General features: G+C 40.4%; 1 protein-coding gene across 5 annotated transcripts in view; it reads right to left on the bottom strand.

Moving 5' to 3' along the window:
- ODF2L (outer dense fiber of sperm tails 2 like) overlaps positions 1-23,638 on the bottom strand; it is a 37,925-nt gene extending 14,287 nt beyond the window's left edge. For 2 of the 5 annotated variants that reach the window (XR_009555073.1, XM_060232142.1), the window contains exons 1-9: positions 23,417-23,577; positions 18,014-18,177; positions 14,399-14,525; positions 9,902-10,033; positions 7,732-7,794; positions 6,323-6,394; positions 6,033-6,149; positions 3,949-4,134; positions 1,271-1,380 (exon numbers count right to left, since the gene is read on the bottom strand). Coding sequence is in view for 4 of the 5 variants with exons in the window: in XM_060232142.1 (XP_060088125.1) it covers positions 1,271-1,380; positions 3,949-4,134; positions 6,033-6,149; positions 6,323-6,394; positions 7,732-7,794; positions 9,902-10,033; positions 14,399-14,525; positions 18,014-18,177; positions 23,417-23,431 (986 nt within the window). In the remaining variant the exon portion in view is untranslated. Of the gene's footprint in view, positions 1-1,270; positions 1,381-3,948; positions 4,135-6,032; positions 6,150-6,322; positions 6,395-7,731; positions 7,795-9,901; positions 10,034-14,398; positions 14,526-18,013; positions 18,178-23,416 lie in introns of all 5 variants that reach the window. The other 3 variants (XM_060232139.1, XM_060232141.1, XM_060232140.1) reach the window with 3 other exon arrangements.
- Between the last annotated feature and the right edge of the window lie 581 nt (positions 23,639-24,219).

Below are 24,219 nucleotides of genomic sequence, written 5' to 3' on the forward strand. Positions count from 1 at the left end.
CTCCATCCAGTTTGGTGTAGTGGTTAAGTGTGTGAACTCTTATCTGAGAGAACTGGGTTTGATTCCCCACTCCTCCACCTGCACCTGCTGGAATGGCCTTGGGTTAGCCATAGCTATCGCAGAGGTTGTCCTTGAAAGGGCAGGTGCTGTGAGAGCTCTCTCAGCCCCACCCACCTTACAGGGTATCTGTTGTGGGGGGAGAAGATAAAAGAGATTGTAAGTCGCTCTGAGACTCTGATTCAGAGAGAAAGGCGGGGTATAAATCTGCAATTCTTTCTTCTTCTTCATTCCTTCAGGCTTTTCTTCTTCCCAGAAGGTATGAGGATGGAGGTATTGTATTTGACTCCACCTCCTGTAGCAGGAATTTTGAGTTTGGTGCAAACCACCTCTCCTCAAAATTCCAAAGGTGCCCAACTCAAAAAGGTTAGGGACCCTTGGAAATATTCAACATACTAAAAAATGTTCGGGAAGAGCCTAATAAACTGTGATAAGGACTTAATTGGCAATTTAGACATAAAGCATGGTCATCCATTTTTACTTTCTGGAACATCTTTATATATTATAATAAGTACTCCAAAATACTACCAGATATTTTCTATGTTTTAGTCTCCAGGATATGAACTTTCTTTAAAAAATAAAGGAATCATCTTAGGCGGATCCTATTTCAGTGCAATAAGCATTGTTTCATCCATTTAAGGTTTATATTTCCAACCTCAAAAATGCAAAATGTCAATTCTGACATTGGCTACTTTTTAAAAAGTTGCTGTTAATGACATGTGCACATTGTTGTTCTAGTTGACATGACATTATGAATACAGGGTGGGGGTGGTGAAGCATACGCTGTCAGCTACCAATTTGACAGTAAACACAGACATCACACTGAAGCCCTTTAAAAGCCTAACATGTCAAAAGCTTTTACTGGGCTCTCCATCTGCTCCTTCTTGTTTCTCTGCTTGGAAGAAAAAGAGCTAACAGGCATAGAGTCTGTATGATCACCAAACACTAGCCGCATAATACATACAATCAGTAACTCAGCAATTCCCTAGTTAGGAGGTACACAATGAACACGATACCTCCCACAATAAATGTGTCTTATTCATAAAGTTTTCTGTATGCAATGGGAGAAAGAATGCCTGTGTTTAACTATTATAACCTTTGTACTAAATTGTAAAATCTGCTTGAAATTTGTAGAGTAAGAAATCTGTTAATAAGGCTGCATTAAGTTTTAATCAAGAGATTATTTGCAAATATGTACAACATGCAAACTTACTTTTTCAAAGTTATAACTTGAACTTCTAACCTGGTTTTTTCATCTACCACTGTCTGATGATGACTTTTCCAGACATTAGAAGCTGTAAGTGCTTCGGTCAATTGGATTTCCTAAAGAATGTACAAAATACAGACCATGTAATACAAGAACTCATTTTAAAATCTTTTCAATTCCCTAAATACAGGAGGTATTTTCACTCAAAGACATAGTCAAGACTACTGCAGTAGGGTGGGATAACATAAATATGAATTTCAATATAACCATACACAAGTAGTATGAAAAGCTGTAAAGCATTATAATCAAGTGGGACCTAAGTAGACTTGCAAACTTTCCAGTGAAGTAGAAATTTGAATCTTTCTGAATAAAATATCTTGACATTTTGCACAGACTTTTCTTTTGGGGAGCAGGGCCAACACTTCCACAACTCCTTAATCATGGGAGATATACCAAAATTACACTGAGATTAGAAGTTGCTGCTAAAATATTGTGCCTTTCTCACAAATAGCACAAATACACAGTGGACTTCAACCAGTTTTCCTAAACCCAGAACAGATACTATCAGAGAGCACATGCTGTTTTGAAACAATACACTGTAAATTTTTAAAAAACTTTAAAGTATATGAGGAAAATTTGAGAAGACCTTTTAAAACAATCTTTTCTAAATATAGGACGTTTAGCTTCATATCTTTAAAAAATAAACATACAATTTCAGACAATACCACATACTTTTTAAAAAATATTCTAGTCTAGATTGATATAAAACCTTGCTGGATATCATCCAAAACACGGCAGTGTAGGAAAGAACAAGGTTGGGATTCTCTCTCTCTCTCTCTCACACACACACACACACACACATAGCAGCAGAGCTCATAAGTAAATAATCTACAATGCAGTATTTCATTTGTGTATATTTAACAGCAAAATCCTTTTGAAAGCCTTTCTTCAGATGTCCAGAAGGAAAAAAAATCCAGAAGTACACAAAAGGGCCACTTTGGTGTAGTCCAGAACATAACTCTTGTGTTCATTTGTGCTCTATGTTTGCAAGATGCCAATCCTCTCAGATGACTCTAGGACATCAGTAGCATTGTGTGGTCTCTTATCTGGGCCCTTTTCTGCACAGTCTCCTACTTCATATCAGGTCAGGATTGTGCGCCGGATTTAGTGAAAAGTTTCGCGCATTCTGCTCCTGATCAAATTTTTGGTTCTCCTTTTCTGCCTTTAACGCAGGTTTTCTGTACACCGCAAAAACCAAGAGTTTTTGGAGAACTGGGTTTGATTCCCTACTCCTCCACTTGAAGTTGCTGTAATGGCCTTGGGATCAGCCATAGCTCTTGCAGAGCTGTCCTTGAAAGGGCAGCTTCTGGGAGAGCTCTCTCAGCCCCACCTACCTCACGGGGTGTTTGTTGTGGGGGAGGAAGATAAAGAAGATTGTGACCATTCTGAGACTCAGTATAGGGCGGGATATAAATCCAATATCATCACTTTCTTATATTTGAAGGATTAGCAAATTATTGCTTTCCCTAAGTCATTTTATAGCATTAAAGAAGAGACTGAAATGGGTAAATTTACATGAACATACATCCTGAGTAACACCATTATCAGTCTACTTGTCAGAGAGGGCAGAAGGGTAACTGTTTAAGATGGCACAGTTGGTCATAAAGTGTGATCTTTAAGGCTGATTTTTGTCCAGCACCCAATTCTTGCGTTCATTTGTGCTCTGTCTGCAAGATGCCCGTCCTCTCAGATGATACTAGGACATCAGGACCATAGTGTGGTGTGCACAGAGGGAACTAGAATATGGATAATGCATTAAGAAAATTAGGAAGATTTTCAGAGAAAAGTTTTTTCAATCTTCCCACCTAGGCAATGATCAGATACATGGTGCTTTAGGATTAGCTCCTGCCAAATCTTTGGTTGAACTTGCTGCCTTATAGAATGACTTCTTACTACTATGGCAGAATGAAATTACTGGAAAGCCACAGCCTTCTGGCTAGGCTACTTAGCCTTTGAATATGGCATAATTTTTCCTCTAGCCCAGTGGCCCCCAAGCTTTTGGACACCAGGACCATTTTTGTGGAAGGCAATTTTTCCACAGACTGGTGGGGGTACTGGGTTTTTTGCTGTCCAGGCTACACCCACACCCCATCCCTGACCCCTTGGGGGTCTTTAAATGAGGAGTAGGCAAAGGTCTCTGCCTCACTTCGCAGCCCGGTTGCTAACAAGCCACGGACCGGTACCAGTCCACGGCCTGGGTTCAGCCACAGACCGGTACCAGTCCAACCAAAGGCCAGTTCAGCTGAGTTTCTGATTAGATTTGTCAAAGTACCTGAATAAAAGCAGCTCACCTTTTCAGACACCTTTCTTAACCACCACACATATGCTGGTAAACTGATACTTATGTGAAGTATACTATTTACTTTCTGATTAAGGGAGCTTTGCCTCCCAATATCTTATACCTCAAAAATCTTGTTGGTCTCAAAGGTGCTACTGAACTCAGCTTTCCTGCAGACCAACACAGCTATCCTCTGACACTATTTACTTTTTATTAAGTGGTCAAAGAGACTGAAATATGGCCATAAATGAAGCTGCTACTGCCAGTCAGCTATTAGCTTAATCACCAGGATTAATAGACATCTTTGTTATTTTGAAACAATATAGTCTCCTAATCAACCACTTACCTTCTCCTTAATTTTGGAAATTATGTTTTCCACAGCAGCTTCCAAATGTTCAGCTCTATGTTTCTGAACACTGGCTGCTTTTTTCAGTGCAGGTTTCCTTTCCTTTATTCTTTCCTTTTCAGCCAAAATTTGCTGCTTCTGTTCTCCAGCTTGTAGCTTCCATTCAGTAATTTTCTTTTCTATAACCTGCAAGATAATAAATTACACATTCTGAGTGGGAGGGGGACTATGCATAAACACAGAGGTCTCTTATTTACCCACATATTAGATTTAAATGACAGCAAAGTAATTGTTCAGACTTGATCCAGTGAATTTTTATCTGGGTTTTCTCAATTACTTCACCAAGGCAACTTAAACTTACAGCTAAACATTTCCTTGAATGGTTTGAGGAACTTGTCCAGAGTCTATTTAGCACTGAAATGTGACCCAACACAGCAGGTTGACCTGAGCTGCAGCAAGACAAGTTAAGGCCACCACCTCTGCAGCTGAAATATGATCCTACGCCTTGGAAAATTCCATTCCTCTTTATCTTTACTGATGAATTTTCACTTTCCTGGGCAGTTTTCTAAGGACAGATTAGACCACATTAGTTTAACAGAGGTGCCCAAATTTTATCATCTTAGTTCAGCTGAAGTACAAGAATGTCACAGAAATGCTGAATTGTCACAAAAATGCTGAATTGTCACACCTGCACTAGGCAACTTTTACACCAGCTAAAATGTAATGAATCAGAGAATATTTCCATAACACAGTCCATATAGCATCTATAGCATCTCCTGTATGGACTTGAAAAATACTGGTTATAACCATGAGATCCCAAAACAGATGCCAATTAACATAATGATTTTCCACACAAATTAAATAAAAAGTAAGGCCAATGCTGGTGGTGCAAAATAAGCTATATATATATATATAAATTTTATTACTCAGTTAAAATTCCTACAATTCCCTAAACATTTTGCCAACAGGCTTCATCAGGAGAATGTTAGACTTGCAGTAATTCTGCAGAAAGAGTATAATGTAACTATTCGGAATTTTAACTGGGTAATAAAATACATTTTTATCTTATTTTGCACCATAGGCCTTGGCCTTATTTTTTATCTCCTTTTATTTTCTCTTTCCAAAGAAGAAAAAAGCACTTCTGATAACAGTGTTGTGCAATAGTCAAGCTGAGGATCTACTTACTTTAATGAAGCATCCTCTGCAAATGTAATCATTTGTAAGGCATCTTTAAGCAGTAATGCAAGTGTGGGTGGCAGGAGGAGGGGAGGAAGACAGGGAGATACCGCAGTGATTTTATACTTTTTTTCCTTGGGAGTTAACATGGTTACCAACAACTCAGTCTATGAACCACAACAAACATCCAGGTAAGTTAACCTGCAAAAATCTTGAGGAATGAAATGTTTTGCTGCCTACCTAGGACTGCAGGAGCAGTGGTAGTGTCAAACAACTACCTGGCAAGCTACAATACATGGCTGGTGGGAAGTGTTTGGCTTGGTGACCCAAGTAAAAGGCCTTAACTAGAAAAATTTCTGTTTGTTGACAAAACATAATAATTCTCAGGCAGAAAATACAGCTGCTATTTCAGCTGCTATCACAAGATGTCGCCATCATAACATTAGAAGTTTCTTACCAACCCCCTCACCCTCCCCGACTACAGAATCGCCAACAAGATTACAAAACACTTCTCCCCAGGACGCAGTTCTATTTCTCAGAAATACAAGCAAGTCAGTTTTAACACACTGTATAAATACACCCAAATGAATGCTGTTTTTCAGTTCTGTGGCAGCATGGTGCCAGCAGTTTTAACTGTTTAAGATATATGTGGATATACAGACTATACTAGACAGATATCTCAACGTAGACAATTGAAATGACCTTGGGAGCCCCCATAACTTCTTCCTGCATCCATGTCTCCTTTTCACCCATCAAACATACTTCTTATTTGCCCCATCTCTGGCTATATTAAGGATTATTTACCCATGGAAATCATTTTAGAACAACTTAAATAACAATTTATGAACCATCCATATGTTAAAAGAACTTCTCAAAGAAGTAAAATCAGCCACACACAAAAACATAACCTGAATTTTTGCTCTCAGTTGGTTATTCTCGGCCTCCTTTTTCTCTATCTGGCATTGCAAGTGATTTTGTACTACCTGTACCAAATCCACCTGGTGTGATGCTTTTAGTACATCAGCCTAAAATATAAAGTAAAAGAAAGCACAAAATAAATAGTAAATTCTACAACTGTAAAGTCTACACAGCTGAATCTAAAATGAGAATTTCTATTCTTCAGCTTGTTTGACATTATATGGATACAGCTGCTGAGACTCAAGGTAAATTATCCATTCAAAGACTACTATTAACTTACTTTCTCTTGCTGAAGTTGAGCAGAAAGCTCTAAAATGAGCCTCTCTTTTTGAAGAACTTCATTTTTAAGATCCTTCAAAGGAAAAAAAAAGTCAAATATGGTTTTCCAAGGAAATATTAAACAGTGTACTCCTATTAATGTACAGGAATAGAATGAGATTTTTTTTCTTTTACTGTGTTCATCTAGCTCATGTGTTCAGAAGCCCACAAATAGCCAGCACATATATAATAAAACAAGACATGGCAAGCATGCTTAAGAATCCAAGTTTTTACCCAGTTCTGAGGATCCTTAGACTCTCTCAAAAAGCACTGTAGAAAAATTGAGGTCAAGTGAATTGGCAGGGGGGTTGGGGCTGAAATTATCCCTCTTACTTCTTCTATCAGCATAGATGTGCTGACAGAAAAGCAAAGAGGGGGAGATGTCACTTCCTTCACAGGACAGCTCCCTTGCCGTAGGTACTAGCCCATGCAGGTCGTGTGACTCTCCAAATCAACTTTCCTGGAATTGGAAAGGAGTGTGGGAGAAAGGGAAAAGCCCACAGATCACCGAATCCAGCCCCTTAGCACACAAACTCTTCCTTGTGCCTCAAGTTCCTATTGTTTAAAACAAGAATGAATCTATTTGCTGAGTTGTGTAAATTTTAAGAAATCACCCTGGTAATATTTTGATGTAGAGGCTGAAGCATGTACCAGGTATCAAAACTTGTTCTTAAATTTGCCTTACTTTTCTTTAACTAGCTGTAAATACTTATAAATAATTAAAATGATTAAATCTCTTGAGATTCCTTACACAGAATTTTCTTCCCTTTGCTGATCTTTTTTATTTTCATCGCATTCCTTTGATTCACTGAATTTAGCTTAGTGTTATGAAGACCTGCTTCCTAAATCTTGATTTGTAGCTGCATACTTGTTTTGTACTCAGCTGAGCCCAAAGAGAAAAAGTCTGTGGCAGGCAGGTGTGCAGGATGTTGTTGCCCCACCCTTCCTCCTTTAATAACAACTTCACTTAGTACTTTGGCTGAAGCTCTTCTAGGGTTGCCAGTCTCCAGGTTGCACCTGGATATCTCCCGCTATTGCAATTTATTCCCAGGTGACCATGATTAGTTTGCCTGGAGAAAAACCTGCTTTGGAAGGTGGAGTCTATGGTATTATTCCTTATTGAAGTCCCTCACCTTCCCAAACCCCACCCTCCTCAAACTCCACCCCCAAAATCCCCAAGTATTTGCCAACCTGGAACTGGCAACCTATTCTTTGTACTGGCAATTTTAATGGTCTATAATTGGAATCTTGAGGTCAAAGATTATGACTAGACTTTGCTCAAAGAAGAGTGGGGGGGGAATAGCACTGCAATGGCCCTATTCTGGCAGAGAACTGTAGCAAACAAAAGCCTTGACAGAAAACAGAACTTACTAAAGCTTCGCTTTCACTTTCAGTTAACTTCTTTGTCAATTCTTGAAGCTGTTTACTGGTTATCTACAAAATCAGAAATGTAACAAATCTAATTGAATACCACTTATTATTCCACACAAGGTAATAATTAAACTTACGTTCTGTGACAACAGCGTTTCCCACTATATGTCTTAAATAAGTGTACTACTGATCAACAGTTGTGGGCAAAGGGGGAAAAACTCTATTCTGACAAATGCCAAGTAACAGAAAATGGAATGTGAAGTGAAGGCCAACTAGGGTTGCCAATCCCCAAGAGGGGGCAGGGGATCCCCTGGTTTGGAGACCCTCCCCCAGCTTTAGGGTCGTCAGAAAGGGGGAGGGGAGGGAAATGTCTGCCAGTTTGGTGTAGTGGTTAAGTGTGCGTACTCTTATCTGGGAGAACCGGGTTTGATTCCCCACTCCTCCACTTGCAGCTGCTGGAATGGCCTTGGGTCAGCCAGAGCTCTCGTAGGAGTTGTCCTTGAAAGGGCAGCTGCTGTGAGAGCCCTCTCAGCCCCACCCACCTCACAGGGACGATATAGGAGATTGTAAGCCGCTCTGGATGATTCAGAGAAAAGGGCAGGGTATAAATCTGCAGTCGTCTTCTTCTGCTGGGAACTCTATTATTTCCTATGGAGATTTATTCCCATAGAAAATCATGGAGAATTGATCCACGGGTATCTGGGGCTCTGGGGGGGGGGGCTGTTTTTTGTGGTAGAGGCACCAAATTTTCAGTATAGCATCTAGTGCCTCTCCCCAAAATGCCCTCCAAGTTTCAAAAGGATTGGACCAGGGGGTCCAATTCTATGAGACCCAAAAGAAGGTGCCCCTATCCTTCATTATTTCCTATGGAAGGAAGGAATTGAAAAGGTGTGGCATCTCTTTAAATGTGATGGCCAGAACTCCCTTTGGAGTTCAATTATGCTTATCACAGCCTTGATCTTGGCTCCACCCCTAATGTCTCCTGGCTCCACCCCCAAAGTCTCCTGGCTCCACCCCCAAAGTCCCCAGATATTTCTTGAATTGGACTTGGCAACCCTAAGGCCAACTATGGTTATTCTATTAACATATTTTTTTCTTTTAAGATAATTGCAACCCTATTTAATTTTTTAAAATAGGATATAAGCCCTTTCCATATGTTACTTTTGCTAAAAAGATTGCAGCAACAGATAAGATCCAATACTCACTCAGAACATTCCTACTTTTCACCTCTTGTGGCAGCCCACTGAACTTCCTGAAACATTGCTCTGGGAGAACACATACTCTCAAGATTTTCAAAGCAGGACCATGAAGGGTAAAGTGGGAGTCTGCACTGGGAGAGGAGGCTTTATACTGCTGGAACATGAGATTATATCCCAAAACTCTAGGAGCTGGACTTTGAACATCACACAGTGCAAGAATTCAGAAGACCCATGGCTATTTTCTCTAGAAGCTGAATATTCCCAACTGTTAATTAGACAAATTCACAAGTAGAAGAACAACAGCACAGTGTGTCGGGTCCTGGACTGCAGGATTTTTTTTGATGCTCCAGCCCATTGCTAGACACAATATCTGTATGGATTTTACCTATGGATTTGCCATTGAGGAAAAAGACATTCCTCCCAAGATTCTAATTATGGAGGTGGGAGACTTCCAGCTTGTTGCTTTCCCCAGCTGGTTGGAGTGCTTCTTGGCAAAAAGATCTACTGCAGAAAAAAGGCTTCTGCCTGCTCAATTATTTGTCATATATATTTGTGAGGAAGGCCTGCAGCCTGCCGCAAAAACCAGGAAGCTAGCATGCCCAAATGCAAGCCAATCTACTTATGAGCAATTCCTGTGCTGCTGTTTGTGTTCTTAAAGCATAGGGGGAAAGAAAGAGGAGAACAAACTTTGGAAACTTGCTTTTCCTTGATCCTGAAAGAAGCAGGCTAGTACATACAAACTATTCTCTGGGTGATCACTTTTGCCTGGAAATAGGATTTCCAAAGTATCAAAAAGAGCGTTTTTCAGCACTATTCTTGGTCCTGGTTTCTTTTAATGTATTTTTATTCTGCCCTTCTCCTTTATTTTATCCTCATAAGCACCCTGCAAGATAGGTTAAACTGAGAATGAAGGGCTCAAGAGCAACCAAAGAAGCATAGTAAACCATGGGTTTTTTTGTCCATCCTCTTACTTCTTTTTCCTTGCTTGTTCTAAGTAGCTGCTGTAACCATCCCTTCATATTTTTGAGAGCTTCTAGCTCCTTTACCAGTAAATCCGCTTGCATAGAAATCTTTAGCATATCTGATGCAGAAATGTAACAAGCCTGGCAAAATATTAAATTACAGTTAAATCATTTTGCATACACGATTTTTTCCACTAAGCCAGTGTCACTTTTAAAAAGCTGAAGTAATTGGAAAGCAAACTATAACAGTCACTTAAATATGCAGAAATGCAAAAATCATACAAAATATTACATTACAATGAGGCAGTGCAAGAATAGAGAGGCAGCAATGTATAATGGTCAGTATCAGCCTACTATTTGAGAAGCCTAAATTCAAAATCCCCAGTCTCCACCTCACTGGCTTCTTGTTATTCCTTATCTAAACAGTTCACATTACTTTCCTACTGGATCATGAGGGCCACGGCTGAAGCGTCCATTAGGCAGTCTTAGGCGGCTGGCTGGAACACAGCCTGGGAGAGAGGGTCCCTGGTGAAGGAAATTTATGAGTTCGGCCGGTGGCAGTGCAATTCGCACAGCATGCTCCACTGCCGGATGCTGTAGCTCTGCCTCCCTCGCTGCATCTGTGCTAAGCTGAAGCTTGAACCACAGATGCAGCGCAGGAGGTGGAGCTACAGCAGGGGCGCCAGCCTTGTGCCAGCACTCTAGCGCTGGTGCTGATAAGGGCATAATTACAGTAAAAAGGAGGAGGGAACCCAGGTGCATCCAGGAAAGCCCTGGCAAAATCAGGAGGGGGAGGGGAGAGGGGAGCACCAAGGCTAAAATCTCTTACTTGAATAAAACTGTATTGGTCTGTCTTACTGTGTTGGCTTTTTATATTTCTCCTGTGGGACTGAGGCAGTAAGCAAAGCAGTGTCTCTCTCTTCCCCAAGGGAAAGGGAGGGAGGGAGGGAAGAGGAGCCTCAACCAATGGAGGAGCTTGGCTCTGTAGCTCTGCTTGAGTTTTGATTTAGAGAGTTCTAGCTGTGCCAGGCTCTCTCAATCACACAGCAGAGCTACAGAGCCAAGCTCTTCCATTGGCTGAGGTTCCTCGTCCAAGGAAGGGGGAAGAGGGGAAGAGCGAGGAGAGGCTGCTTTGCTTGGCTGCCTCAATCCCACGGAGAGAAACAAAATGGCAATGACAGAAGCAGGAAAGAGGGAGAAGGAAGCAGACCATACTGAGCCACACAGAACCCCTCTGGGGGATGGATCTGGCCTGTGGGCCAGCCATTTGACACCCCTGCTCTAGGTGAAAGTGCAGCCCATAGCTAATCACCAAGTTCTATTTTTCCCTTCAGCTCTTTAACATTGCTTTTACTCTACAACACATGAGGAATGACTCACTTGTGAGCTACCTCTCAGCAAAGGAAGGGAAAGCGAGATTGCTGGGCTGTGGAGGACCTGACAAGATCCTTTTCCCAGCACTTTTGTGCTGATGCAATAAGTGGGAAGGGGATGAGAAGTGGTGGAGCAAGAAGAGAGTGGTGCGGTGGGCAGGAATGTATGAATGTTTGCTCTGCCTGCCTCTAATCCACTTACCACTGTAGGACACAATTTAATTATCCCTTGTGGAAGCAGCACATATTAGAGTACCACTGTTGGTACTCTGCATTGCCCATAGCATTTCACATAATTTGAGGAGGTACAGAAAGGCTGTTTATTTTCATACAAGGGTGTAACTGGCAGCCTATCACTCCTTCTTGGAAATTATCGGAGCACTGTTAATCAGGATTGACTTACACACACACCCAAGGCAGCATATAACCCTTGGGTTTCCATGCCCTCCCACAAATGTAAGCATACAACCAGAAGTATAACCTTTTCATGTTCAGGGAAACATTAGGAAGAAAAAGCTGGAGGAATGGAGGTGGGATAGCTCTTACGCAGCAGCCAGGGTCCTTAGGGGGCTGCACTAGCTTCCAGTGGAGTTACCAGATCAGATTCAAGGTTCTGATGTCAACCTTTAAGGCCCTAAATGGTCTGGAATCCACGTATCTTTGGGACCGCTTCTCCTTGTATACCCACCCAAGGAGCCCTATGCTCAACAAATAAGAACCTACAGGTGGTCCCTGGCCTGAGAGACATCTGGCTGTCGTTGACCAGGGCCAAGGCCTTTTCTGCCTTGGCTCTAGACTGGTGGAACTCTGTTGAACAACATCGATGTCCTGCAGGACTTAATGCAGTTCCAAGACAGAGATGTTCCGCCAGGGTTTGGATGAAGAAAGTGACAGTTTCCATCTGACATGCACTCCAGTCTTTTGCCTGGCTGTTATTCTGATCTTCTCCTCTCCCACAACACAAGGGCACAACTGAAGTTTAGTGCCATCTAATTAGTTTAACTAATGTGCCTATTGCTTTTAACTAATGTATTTTACTGCATTTAATTATGAAATTATGTATTAATTTTGTTTTCACTTTTGTATATTTCTCTGAGCTGTGACTCACAGGAGAGGCACTGTAGAAACTGAATTTATTATTAAAAATAACAATTCTTATTAATAGTATTAATTATAATATTACACCCATACTGTAATGCACAGTGCAAAAGACACAAAACACAATGGGTCAGTTCAGGCATCATAAACAAAGTCACAGTTTAATTAGAAGATTCAGTCCTTCCCAGTAATGACAGGAAATTTACTTACCTCAAACTATGGTCTGAAAGTGGTTTGTTCACCAAATATTCATAATATATACAGAAAGAACCATGTATTGTATTTTTTCACACTTCTCATACTAAAGAAATGCCTGGCAAAATTGGCCCAAAATCAAAACTGTCCTGCTTTAACAACTTGCTTCTAGCAATCTCCCTCCATCTCTGCCCTCTCTTAAAATCTGCCTTTCTCCATCTTTACAATGCTACCTTTCTCTATCTTTACAAGCAGCAACCAAAGGAAATGTTACGTGATTCAGTGTCAAAGAGAAGGAGAAGATATGAAACCAAAGTATACACTGCCTCCTATCTGGGAAGTGCATTGCTTCTCATGATGTCCAAACTACATATAGGATTTCCTGTAAAAGCCTGGGAGGAGAGCTATTTGCCCCTTTTGAAGCTTCATGGGCACACACCGTTATCCTAGACTGAAAGTCCTGAGTAGAAGGCGGCACTCTCTCCTCGTCCATGCTATGGTCCCAAGCCAGACTGGGCCCCCATACACTTTTAAAACACAATTCTTCACAACTATTGTGTGGCAGCAGGGAAAGTAACCTGGGTCTGGACCCTGCCAGTTAGGAATCATAGTGTGTTGTTTGACGCATGGCCTTCATGGGCAGAGTGAAAGGTAAACTTCAGCTGAAGAACATGAAATAATGCTAGCAACTTTGGAATGAAATCTTGTGAAGAAAGGGCCTGCTGAACACCTCTGACTACGTGTGAGGTGTATTTTTCCAATCTGGAGTGAGGAAAATCATCTGAAAAGCTTAGATGATTAAGAGAGCATGAAGCAGTGGTTGCTTTCTGTGTCAAGAGAGTTCACCTTCTGCTAGACTAATGATAAATGACATTTATCCAGCAAAGCTTTGCCATTCCATGGGTGTTGCAATGGCCCTTGGAATAGCAGCCAGGTGTTTGCATGAAAGGCACAGAAAAGGACAACAGAGATACAACCAAGATTTGTCAAGATAAACCAGGATTGAATGATTGTTTGTGAATTCAATCCTGGTTTCACAAATTAACCAGTTAAAATATGCCATGGTTTTGTGTTACATCTGAACTAATCCACTGTTTCCAGCCGTTGTATTAGCTGTGTGCAATGGAACAAGTTGCTCACAAAGTTGCAAAAGGGGCAAGATATTATGTTTTGTAAGGAGATTTATATCGTTGTAAAGATGTAAAACAGAGAGTACCGTATGCTTTACTGTATTAAGACACGTAAATTCAGTACACATAACTGAAACCTAAATTGCAACTTATGTGTAATTCACCATACAGAGGAATATCAAGTGTACTGTTTCAAATCTTAAATCAAGTAGCACCTTTAAGACCAACCAATTTTTATTCAGAATGTAAGCTTTCGTGCAATTGCTTAAGCACACTTCATCAGAGGAGGGAATCAGGTATTGTGAGCTGAAATACAAATGGTGTTTTTGCAAATTTGACAGAGAATGTTATTACCTTTTATGGCTATCCAGACCAAATGGCCTAGCCACACTGCTTTATGTGACCATGTGACCAGTTAGTCTGCCAGACTGCTTGTATTTCAGCTCACAATACCCAATTCCCTCGTCTGATGAAGTGCGCTTAAGAGAACGCATGAAAGCTTACGTTCTGAATAAAAATTCATTGATCTTAAGGTGACACTTGATTCCTGCTTTGTTCTACTGCTTCAGAACAACATGGCTGCCCACTTGGATCTGTTTCAAATCTTGTACACTACAGCTGACAAATATAACTGCATTTAGAGTAGCTATCAATATTGGCTACATTGCATATGTTTATTAAAGATATCCATTTGACATAATTCAACTTACTTTTGTAATTCTATCAAGGGTTTCCTTAAATGATGGCAGAAACATTTCAGCTGAACCAACTGCAAGTTCTGCTTCTTGAAACTTTTTCCGAAAAGTTATATTTTCATTAATAGCATCTTCTTGCAACCTACGGATAAAAATCATACTCACAAGGTTAATCTATTCTTTTGAAATTGTATAACAACATTTTATTTTAAACTAAGGGATATACATATATGAAGCTGCCTCCAAATAATTAGACCTTTTCACCCAGCGTAGTCTACTCTCACTGGAGGCAACTTCCCAATATCTTATACCTGCTATTCTATTATCAACTGAAGATACCACCACCACACTATGATAGTTCAGTATGTTCTGCCTGAATAAATTAAGAATTTAAACCGTTCTGCGGATTCAGGAAGTTTACTATACTACCTGATGAAAGGTACAGCATTACTTGGCTCTCTAAATTTACCCACAAACTACAAAAACTTGGTATTGAGGTGGACACTCTTTTCTTATGTGACGAACCATATATTTTAAGAACAATCCAACTAAGGCTTATGGATCACGAACACCAAAAAGTGTTCCCCTCACATCCCCCTGTTTGCTCTGCAGCCAATCTAGGTATACTTCAAAGACATGGGAAGACACCCCATTATTTTTTTACTTTAGATTCCCCATTCTATCGTTGGACTTTTATTCTGGCACGTTTAAATGCCTTCCCATCAACAGTTCTCTTTGGTAGGTTTAGATAAATACCTCTCCAAAATAGATTATATCCATGTGAATTAGGAGTCCTTGATTCTATATCCCATATTATTTTAGAATGTCCTTTCCTGGCCTCACAACGTAGACAATTTTTAGCAGAATATCTCCAACACAATACATCTAACCTACTTTTTAGATGTTAATCCACACATTACTACATGTGTTGCGAATTTCTTAGAAGCCTATAAAATTAAATCTAAGCATACTACTGTATTTTAATTGCTGGGTGTCTACTCTTGATAAGTATTATTGGCTGCCATTTTAATTATTGCTTTATGTATTGTTCTTACTATACTTCAAGCCTTTGTACCTATTTTTGATTGTGAATCATTATTGCTTTTATGCCAATAAAAGTCTGAACTGAACTTAAACCATTCTGTCATTTAGAACAGCTCCACGTATTAGACACAGAAAACACTTGAGAAAACATTAAATGGGAAGATAGATGTAGCTTTTTGTATGGTTTTTGGATGCAGGGTTAAGCCGGCATGCATGGAAGTTAGTGTGTCATACTAGGGTGATGAAGACCCAGGCTCAAACTTTTACTCTGCCACAAAGCACACCTTGAGCCAGTAACTCCCTCTCAGTCTAACTTATCTCATAAGGTTGTTGTGCAGTTAAAACAGATATGGGGATAAATTATGCATGCTGCTCCTTCAAGGAAGGATAGAATAACAATGTACTAACTAAACAAACACAAAGGTAGCAGCCAGTTAGGGTTTCCAGAGTGGGTGCAACTGTGACACAACAGTCTAAATGCAGGTTTCATTACAAACTGTGCTTTATGTTCAGAAAATACACATTGTCTGGACTGCAGGCACATCTTAAAAGCAACACTCTTCTCAATCCTTCTAGCATAATTAAACAAATACTATTCTTCCTATGCAGCCATTCTTATAACACCCATGACCTTGACTATGCTAATAAATCAAACCAATCATCTTATGAATTCAGTTAATAAACAATGAATTAATTTTTAAACTCTTTCTCAAATTATGTTTTCATCTTCGACTCAATGAGTGCTGAAGAGAACAAAGTTATCCTTTTCACTAAGCAACCAATTAACTAGCCTCTTCAGTACATGACAGCAGAAGCAAAGCCTATGCATTCTGGCTCCCAGCCCCTGTAAAGCATTAACTGCACACAGGACAGAGCATTTAACACACTGCTAGTTTCAGAGAGGTAGAGGAACTAGAGATCAAATTGCAAACATTCGCTGGATTATGGAGAAAGCACGGGAGTATCAGAAACATTATGGAGAAAGCAAGGGAGTATCAGAAAAACGTCTATTTCTGTTTCATTGACTACGCTAAAGCCTTTGCTAGTGTGGATCATAACAAACTGTGGCAAGTCCTTAAAGAGATGGGAGCACCAGACCACCTCACCTGTCTCCTGAGAAACCTGTATAAGGGTCAAGAAGCAACTGTCAGAACGGGATATGGAACAACTGATTGGTTTAGAATAGGAAAAGGAGTCTGACAAGGATGTATATTGTCACCCTGCTTATTTAATTTATATGCAGAGTACATCATGTGGAATGTTGGCCTGGATGAAGCACAAGCCGAAATTAAGATTGCCGGGAAAAACATCAACAACCTCAGATATGCAGATGATACCACTCTAATGGCAAAAAGTGAGGAGGACCTAAAGAACCTATTGTTGAGGATGAAAGAGGAGAGCACAAAAGTAGGCTTGAAACTCAACATCAAAAAAACTAAGATCATGGCATCTGGCCTCAGCACACCTTGGCATATAGAAGGGGAAGACATGGAAGTTGTGACAGACTTCACATTTCTGGGGTCCAAGATCACTGCAGATGGTGACTGTAGCCATGAAATTAAAAGAGGATAGCTATGGCGAACCTGGGAAGTAATAATAAAAAGTAGAGACATCACCCTGCCAACAAAAGTCCGTCTAGTCAAAGCAATGGTATTCCCAGTGGTAATATATGGCTGTGAGAGCTGGACCATAAGAAAGGCCAAGCGCAGAAGAATAGATGTTTTTGAGATGTGGTGCTGGAGACTGATTGGATCTTCTTGGACTGCAAGAAGATCCAATCAGTCAATCCTCAGGGAAATCAATCCAGACTGTTCCCTGGAAGGTCAGATGCTGAAGCTGAAGCTCAAATACTTTGGCCACCAAATGAGAAGGGAGCACTTCCTGGAGAAGATCCTGATGCTGGGAAAGACAGAAGGCAAAAGAAGAAGGGGACGGCAAAAGATGAGATGGCTGATGTAACAAACACGGATTTGAGCAGACTTCGGAGGATGGTGGAAGACAGGAGGACCTGGGGTGACTTTGTCCGTGGGGTCACAAAGAGTCGGACTCAACTGTGCGACTGAACAACAAAGAAACTTTAAGCTTTTACAATGATATAAAAAAGAAAGCAAATCCTATGAATAATGGTTTTTCTATCCCGCACAATTGCAGTGACTTGAACAGTTAACATATATACAGGATTTTAAGAATTTCTCTGAAAGCTAAGGTATACTACGTTTTCATCAAAAACAAGACATTGACATTAGTTCTAAATTAAATAGTCAATTTTTCCTACTAACATTTGAGACAAAAGAGGCTTGTTTTACTAAACTGTGCAAGACTTGAGATTGGTTATAAATCTCTAAATATAAATCTCTTAACATATTGTCGCAAAACATTGCATATAAACATGTCTCTTTTTGACAAAAAAATTAAAAACAATTTAAAAGTTAAACCCATTTTTTAAAACAGCTTCAGTGCTTTGAGATAAGTGGGCACTATATTATGTATATCTATGGATAGTAACAATATATAGATAACACTAGAGCAAAATGCCTAACTTATTAATGTTCATTCTCCCCATCACCAACCAAACTTTAGGCATACCATTTTGTTTCACTTTCATTCATTCTTCCTTCCAGAGTGTTATCCTGGGATTTTCTTTTAAGGCATGGCAACAGCTCTTTCATCTTGGCCCGGTGTTGATTCACAAGTCTGTTGTATGAACTCCAGTTTTCCTTCAAAGGTTCTTTCCTTACGCATTCTGGAAGCTTATAAAATATTGATTTCATTTTAGTCCTTATTCTCCCCCAGAATCTTAGTAAGCAAACTTTGCATCAGAATTATGCAGTTCATAATAACAAAACCTATACTTCACAGGTTCCCACATTTTCATGCAGTCATCTCTCCCGATGGATGTAGGCATTTGGTTTTTCAGCCACTATGGACTCTTAATCAGCTTTTTTTTAGCTAAGTATCTAGGAGAAATTGTCTAATAGCCTCACTATTTTTAGCTATCATATTTTCTTCAAATATAATACAACCAAATGGGCTGGGGATCAAGAAGAGAATGTGGATACTAATTATACCTATGAAAAATTCAAGCAGGGATGTTAGTCACTTAATTCAAATTGCCTATATCACTGGCTTGTAAACAATATATAGACTCCCTTAACATCTTTCAGTGCAATCTTGTTTTCATGGTGTTGCATCACACAATCCTTGACACACACCCCTCTTAAGCACATATTGATTTAACCAAACCAGTGGTTTTTAAAGTTCTGACATTCAGGAAATCTTCCCACATCAATCTATTTTATAAGGAACTCCTGAATATGAGTCAGAGCACTGCAGAGACATGGATTAGGGTTTATGCAGCATGCTGAGCAGGCCAGCTGTATGAACTAAGGATGCACTGTGGAGTGTACTCAAATGGCACACTGCAGCTGAAGATCAGCGGAATACAAGCATACTTTAAAGGATGTGTGTTTTCCATTAGTGATATTTTAATTGAAGAAAACCTGGCAGCTCCCAGAACATAGACTGAAAATCACTAGTAACTCCCTAAGCTAATTTTAAAAAAGGTAAAGGTAGTCCCTGTTGGAACTCAGTCCTAAAATGGCTGACTGACTCCATCTTAGTAATAGTAATGTTGTTTCTGCAATGTCATGCTGAGTCATGCTGCATCATGATCCAGCTGTTACCTGTTACTGAGGTAAGGTGGGATGACCTCACCTGTAATTAGGCTTTGTGCTGACTCACAGAGCTGATGCAACCTTGCATAATTGGTACGTGTACTTAGGGAAGCTCAGTGAGCCTGCTCAGTCTGCCTGTAAGGATTGTGGGTACTGTGCGGCCCACTGTCTGGGTGGCAGCAGACACTGCTGGTGTTGGATCCTAGGCTACTGTGCTTGGATCGTGCTGTGTATACTTACTGCTGTATACTGTTATCTACTGAAGTGTGTACTGATTACTGTGTATGACCTTGGCCTGGCAACGACTCTGAATATTGGATACTATCACTGGTAAATATATCTACCATTGAATACATCTGTTTCTCTTGTCTATTAATTCCTGTGTTTTTGCCTGTCCCTCTCCTTCAGCTCTTCTGCTGCGTGCAAAATACTCTAACAGTCCCCCTGTGTAAGCACCAGCATTGTGACATCATCAATGTTTTCACGGCAGACTTTTTACGGGGTGGTTTGCCATTGCCTTCCCCAGTCATCTACACTTTCCCCCCAGCAAGCTGGGTACTCATTTTACTGACCTCAGAAGAATGGAAGGCTGAGTCAACCTTGAGCAGGCTACTTGAACCCAGCTTCTGCCGGGATCAAACTCTTTACCACTCTGTGCAAATTTGAATGAACTTGTATAATCATCCAACTTTGGTGATGGAAAGTGTTGTCAAGTCACAGCTGATTTTCATGGGATTTCCAAGGCAAGAGATGTTCAAAGGTACCGTAGTTTGCCATTGCCTGCCTTGGTGTCACGACTTTGGTATTCCTTGGATATCTCGCATCTGACTACTTAGCTTCTGAGATCTGATGAGAGTGGGCTAGCCTGGGTTGTCTATATCAGGGCTCATCCAACTTTACAAAAATTTAAATGAGTGGTTTGTTCAAATGGTTCATGCAAATGAAAATGACTTTTTCTCCTGGTAAGGAAAAGCTATTTAAGCTGTTACACTTCACATTAACACTTCGAGCTTTTTACATGGTTATCTGAAGTGCCCCCATCTTCATTTGGACTACTTACGTAAATATTTTCTATGTTGGTTGCCTTGGAATGATCTTTCTTAAAACCTGAACCACAAGATTTAATAACTAAATACAGTCTTTTCTGCTTCCCCTGAAATAAAAAACTGCATGCCTCTTTGATTCCTAAAATTAAGAAACACTGAACAGAATCCAAACAAACTGAACCACTAGTTTGCTAGCCAAAAGCAACTTTAGACATGGTTTTCTAACACATAACCCTGGCTAATATTTAATGACAATCTGCTTCTGAAACAGAAAAGTAGTTCATGTCATGACATGGAGTGGGGTAGAGATGATATAGTGGTTAGATCCAATTCTGAATCCCCACTTTGCTACAAAAGCTTGCTGAGTGATCTTGGGCCAGTCAAAGAATCTCAGCCAAACCTACATCACGGGATTGTTGTGAGGATAAAATGGAGTAGAGGAGAATGATGTAAAGCACTTTGGTACTCCCTCTGCGGGGAGAGGTAGAGTATGCCTAAAACAGGGGTGTTGAGCTCATTTGTTATGAGGGACAGATCCAACATAAATGAGACCTTGTAGGGCCGGGTCATAAAATGTAATGCCAGGTAGGAGAGTTATATGCTTTATAAAGGACACAAACACAAAGATTTTTTTTTAAAACTTAGCATTTTTTTTTTAATCTTAAAGGTGCTTTCTTTACATCTCCACATGATCCAGGAAACTGGGCAAAGGAAGCTCTTGCTCTTTCCCTCCCTCCCCAGGGGACCAAGAGGGGGACGAGCCTAAGCCAACAGAAGGAAGAGAGACTTGGCTCAGTAGCTCTGCTATGTGATTGAGAGAGCCTAGCAAAGCAAGCTTTTCCTCCCCCCCCCCGCTTCCTTCCCAAGGGAGGAGCCTCAGCCTATGGAGAAAATAGAGGCTTTGTTCTGTAGCTCCCATGCAATTTAGCAAGCTTGGCAGAGCAAGCTGTGATGCAAAAGGAAACAAGAGAAAGGGAGAAGGATGCTGACAACAGCCAATTGCTCGGGGGCCTGATAGGAGCTCTCTGGGGACCTAATTTGGCCCCTGGGCCACATGTCTGACATCCCTGGCCTAAAGTAAATGAATACTATATGCCGTATCTAAGTAAATATAAATGTCTAAGCTTTCAACAAGCAAAACTGAAAATATATAGTTACAATAGTTCTATCTTCATATTTGTATATCAAGCATTGTAACACTGAAAATACTGAATGGTTTAATATCAAACTCATTATAGCATATTAATTGTTGCCAACATCATTCACACAACATATCAGTGAAAATACATTGTATATCTAAAATATAGGTATGAGTTATCTTCTAATGCAGGGGTGGCCAACGGTAGCTCACCAGATGTTTTTTGCCTACAACTCCCATCAGCCCCAGCCATTGGCCATGCTGGCTGGGACTGATGGGAGTTGTAGGCAAAAAAACATCTGGATAGCTACGGCTGGCCACCCCTGTTCTAATGCTTTCCATGCAATAAACTTTGACTATGTCTTTAAAGAAAAAGATTTCTAAAAAGAAGTTTCTAATTTTTCCACTAGAAAGAAAACTCCCAGGTGTGGGGTACTGAAAAGAAGAGGCAGGGAAGCCACAAATTGCAGTAGGGTCACACAAATTCTTTCTGTAAAAAACAAATCATGATCATTCTCTTCAGGTGGCAAATCAGGACCATAACATCACTCCAAACATTTAAAAAAACCTAGGTAAACTCAAGTCACCATTTGTATAGAATATTTTGGAGGAAAGAGGACAAGAAAAGTGAAATGTTTTATAATAAACTTAAAAAATATTGACCTTGTAAATGGTATAAGAAAGCATGACAATGGCAGATTATTTCCATATTGCAGAAAGCATTGTATAATCAAAACAGCATACCTGTAACTTGCTGAAAATAAGTGAAAACTAAATGTGTTTGTTTACTGCATATAATTTATAACCCGAATGTTCAGAACAGATGGGTCTACAGCAGCAGAATAAAACAAGAATCCTATGGTGACGTGTCCTAGTTTAAAGAATAACTGCCTCAACTACATTGTTATCATTTGACAACCTTCCCTAAGAATACACCTTTAGTAATACTGTATTTCCAGTTTATTTTTTACCCAAAACCTGGCTTCAAGATGAAACAGTACTAAGGAAACTACACAGATGAGAATCAACTATTAATTACTAACTGCACATTATTAAGGCTGAAGCTTCTAAGCCTCTAATCAGGAATCTCTGCCTTCAAGACTCAGGTGGAGGCTGCCATTTGTGTGTTATTGAGGGGGAAAGTGCAAAAAGGACTTTGCACAAGCTTACAGCACTTTTACCTCTGAAATAGCTTAGGGGGCCTTTGCACTGAAAATAAAGTTGTCAAATTAACTCCAATTCAGATTGAATCATGGAGGAAGATAACACACAAGGCAAAAAAAGTAAACATTTTCCATCCAACATACGTATACAGTATCCCAAATGGATCCAGTGAATATCTGAAGATACTGGGCCAAGCACTATAACGGGAATTTCTATAGAGAAGCCAGCTGCTAACACCTCTCTATATTCACTTCATCAGTATGATGTCTTAATTCTCTGGCACTTCCTCAGAACACTGGACAGTTCATTCCTATCTTCTCCACAGGATTTAATTAAAGCCAAGAGGTTTAGCCCTATTTGCAGTGCCAAGGACAGGGCTAAGGCTTTAAATTACTAAAGCGAATGCCCTGCAATATATCTTATTATTAAAGAGCTTAAAGCAAGGAAAAGTGATTCTCACCTGTTTACCTTCTGGTCCAAGCTTATGAGAGAACATCACAATAATGTGGAAACCAAGTCTCTTCAACCCCTGTCAACCACCTTATTGTTACTCTACCTCGAGTACATGAAATGGTGGAATAAGCTGATAAAACAAAAATTACTAGGCCTTTACTCTAATTCCCGATCCCGGAAAGGGAGACGAAAGTTCCTCGTAGGTGCTTATTAAAAAAACAACTCTGCACATGGTTGCACACTCCCTCTTTGTTAATGTTCTTCAGGCACCAGCATTGTAGCAAGATATTTACAACAGATTCTGAGACTTAATGCATACGGGAGTCTGCAAGGAGTACTGAGCACCGACAAACACTTCAGAGGCTTCAAAGACCAGTTTTCTGTAACTGTAGGCAAGTCTGGGAGACAGAAACTAAGCACCGCTCACGCTCGCCCCTATCCCCACCTCCAGTTCCTCTCCCCTTACAATACCACTTCCTGTCATTCTTTCCAAAGAAACAATAAGCAACGTTACCTCGCCTACCTCCATTACCGCCCTTCAATCAGTCCCCGCCGCATCGAGCGCCTTTCAGTGCCAAAGCAGCCTGCCTGGCAACACCAGAAGCAACGTCCTGACCTCCGAGTCTCCACAGTTTCCCTTTACTGAGAGTGCTCGCTTTATCATCGAGCATGCTCAGTAGTAGCAAATGAAGACTTCCTTTGCCCTTACTTTGCGTTCATTTAAAAAAAAAGAAAACGGTGCTAAAGATTGGACTTGATGACTCACTCGCACATTAGATAAAGCGACGCTATAGGAAAAGCGAAAATTTCGGGGGGAGGGGGAATCAAATTATGAACCTATCAAGGAGAAAGCATGCTCAAAAGCTTCCGGTGTAGCCACTGTCCCTAACCTTGTTTTCCCTTTCGGTCTGAAATCAGGTACTACGGTAGGTGGTATCTTTCGAAAAGAAATGCATCAGTTTTATGTACATTCGAGGACTACGGAGAATATTCAGTGGACTGTGGACTCAATGATACTCCATTCTCTTCAGTTTAAAATAGCATCTGAGCCTGTCATTCATGCAAAGACACTATTTGTGATTTTCTGAACATTCTTGGCTGATGATGTATAATAAAAGACTAGAGTATTTAATTCGAGGGTATGGGCAACCTAGAAATAACACAGACACAATAAAAACTGACCTTCCCCCCTTCTCCTCCCAGCCTTCCCATTGGGTAGGGTTGCCATTTGCCAATTCTGGGTTGGGAAATTCCAAGGGGATGATTGTGTAAACAAGCAGGATTTTACCCAAGCATTTAATGAAGGCATTTTATCTT

This window comes from Heteronotia binoei, chromosome 2, assembly GCF_032191835.1.
Source record: "Heteronotia binoei isolate CCM8104 ecotype False Entrance Well chromosome 2, APGP_CSIRO_Hbin_v1, whole genome shotgun sequence".
Classification (NCBI taxonomy): domain Eukaryota; kingdom Metazoa; phylum Chordata; class Lepidosauria; order Squamata; family Gekkonidae; genus Heteronotia; species Heteronotia binoei.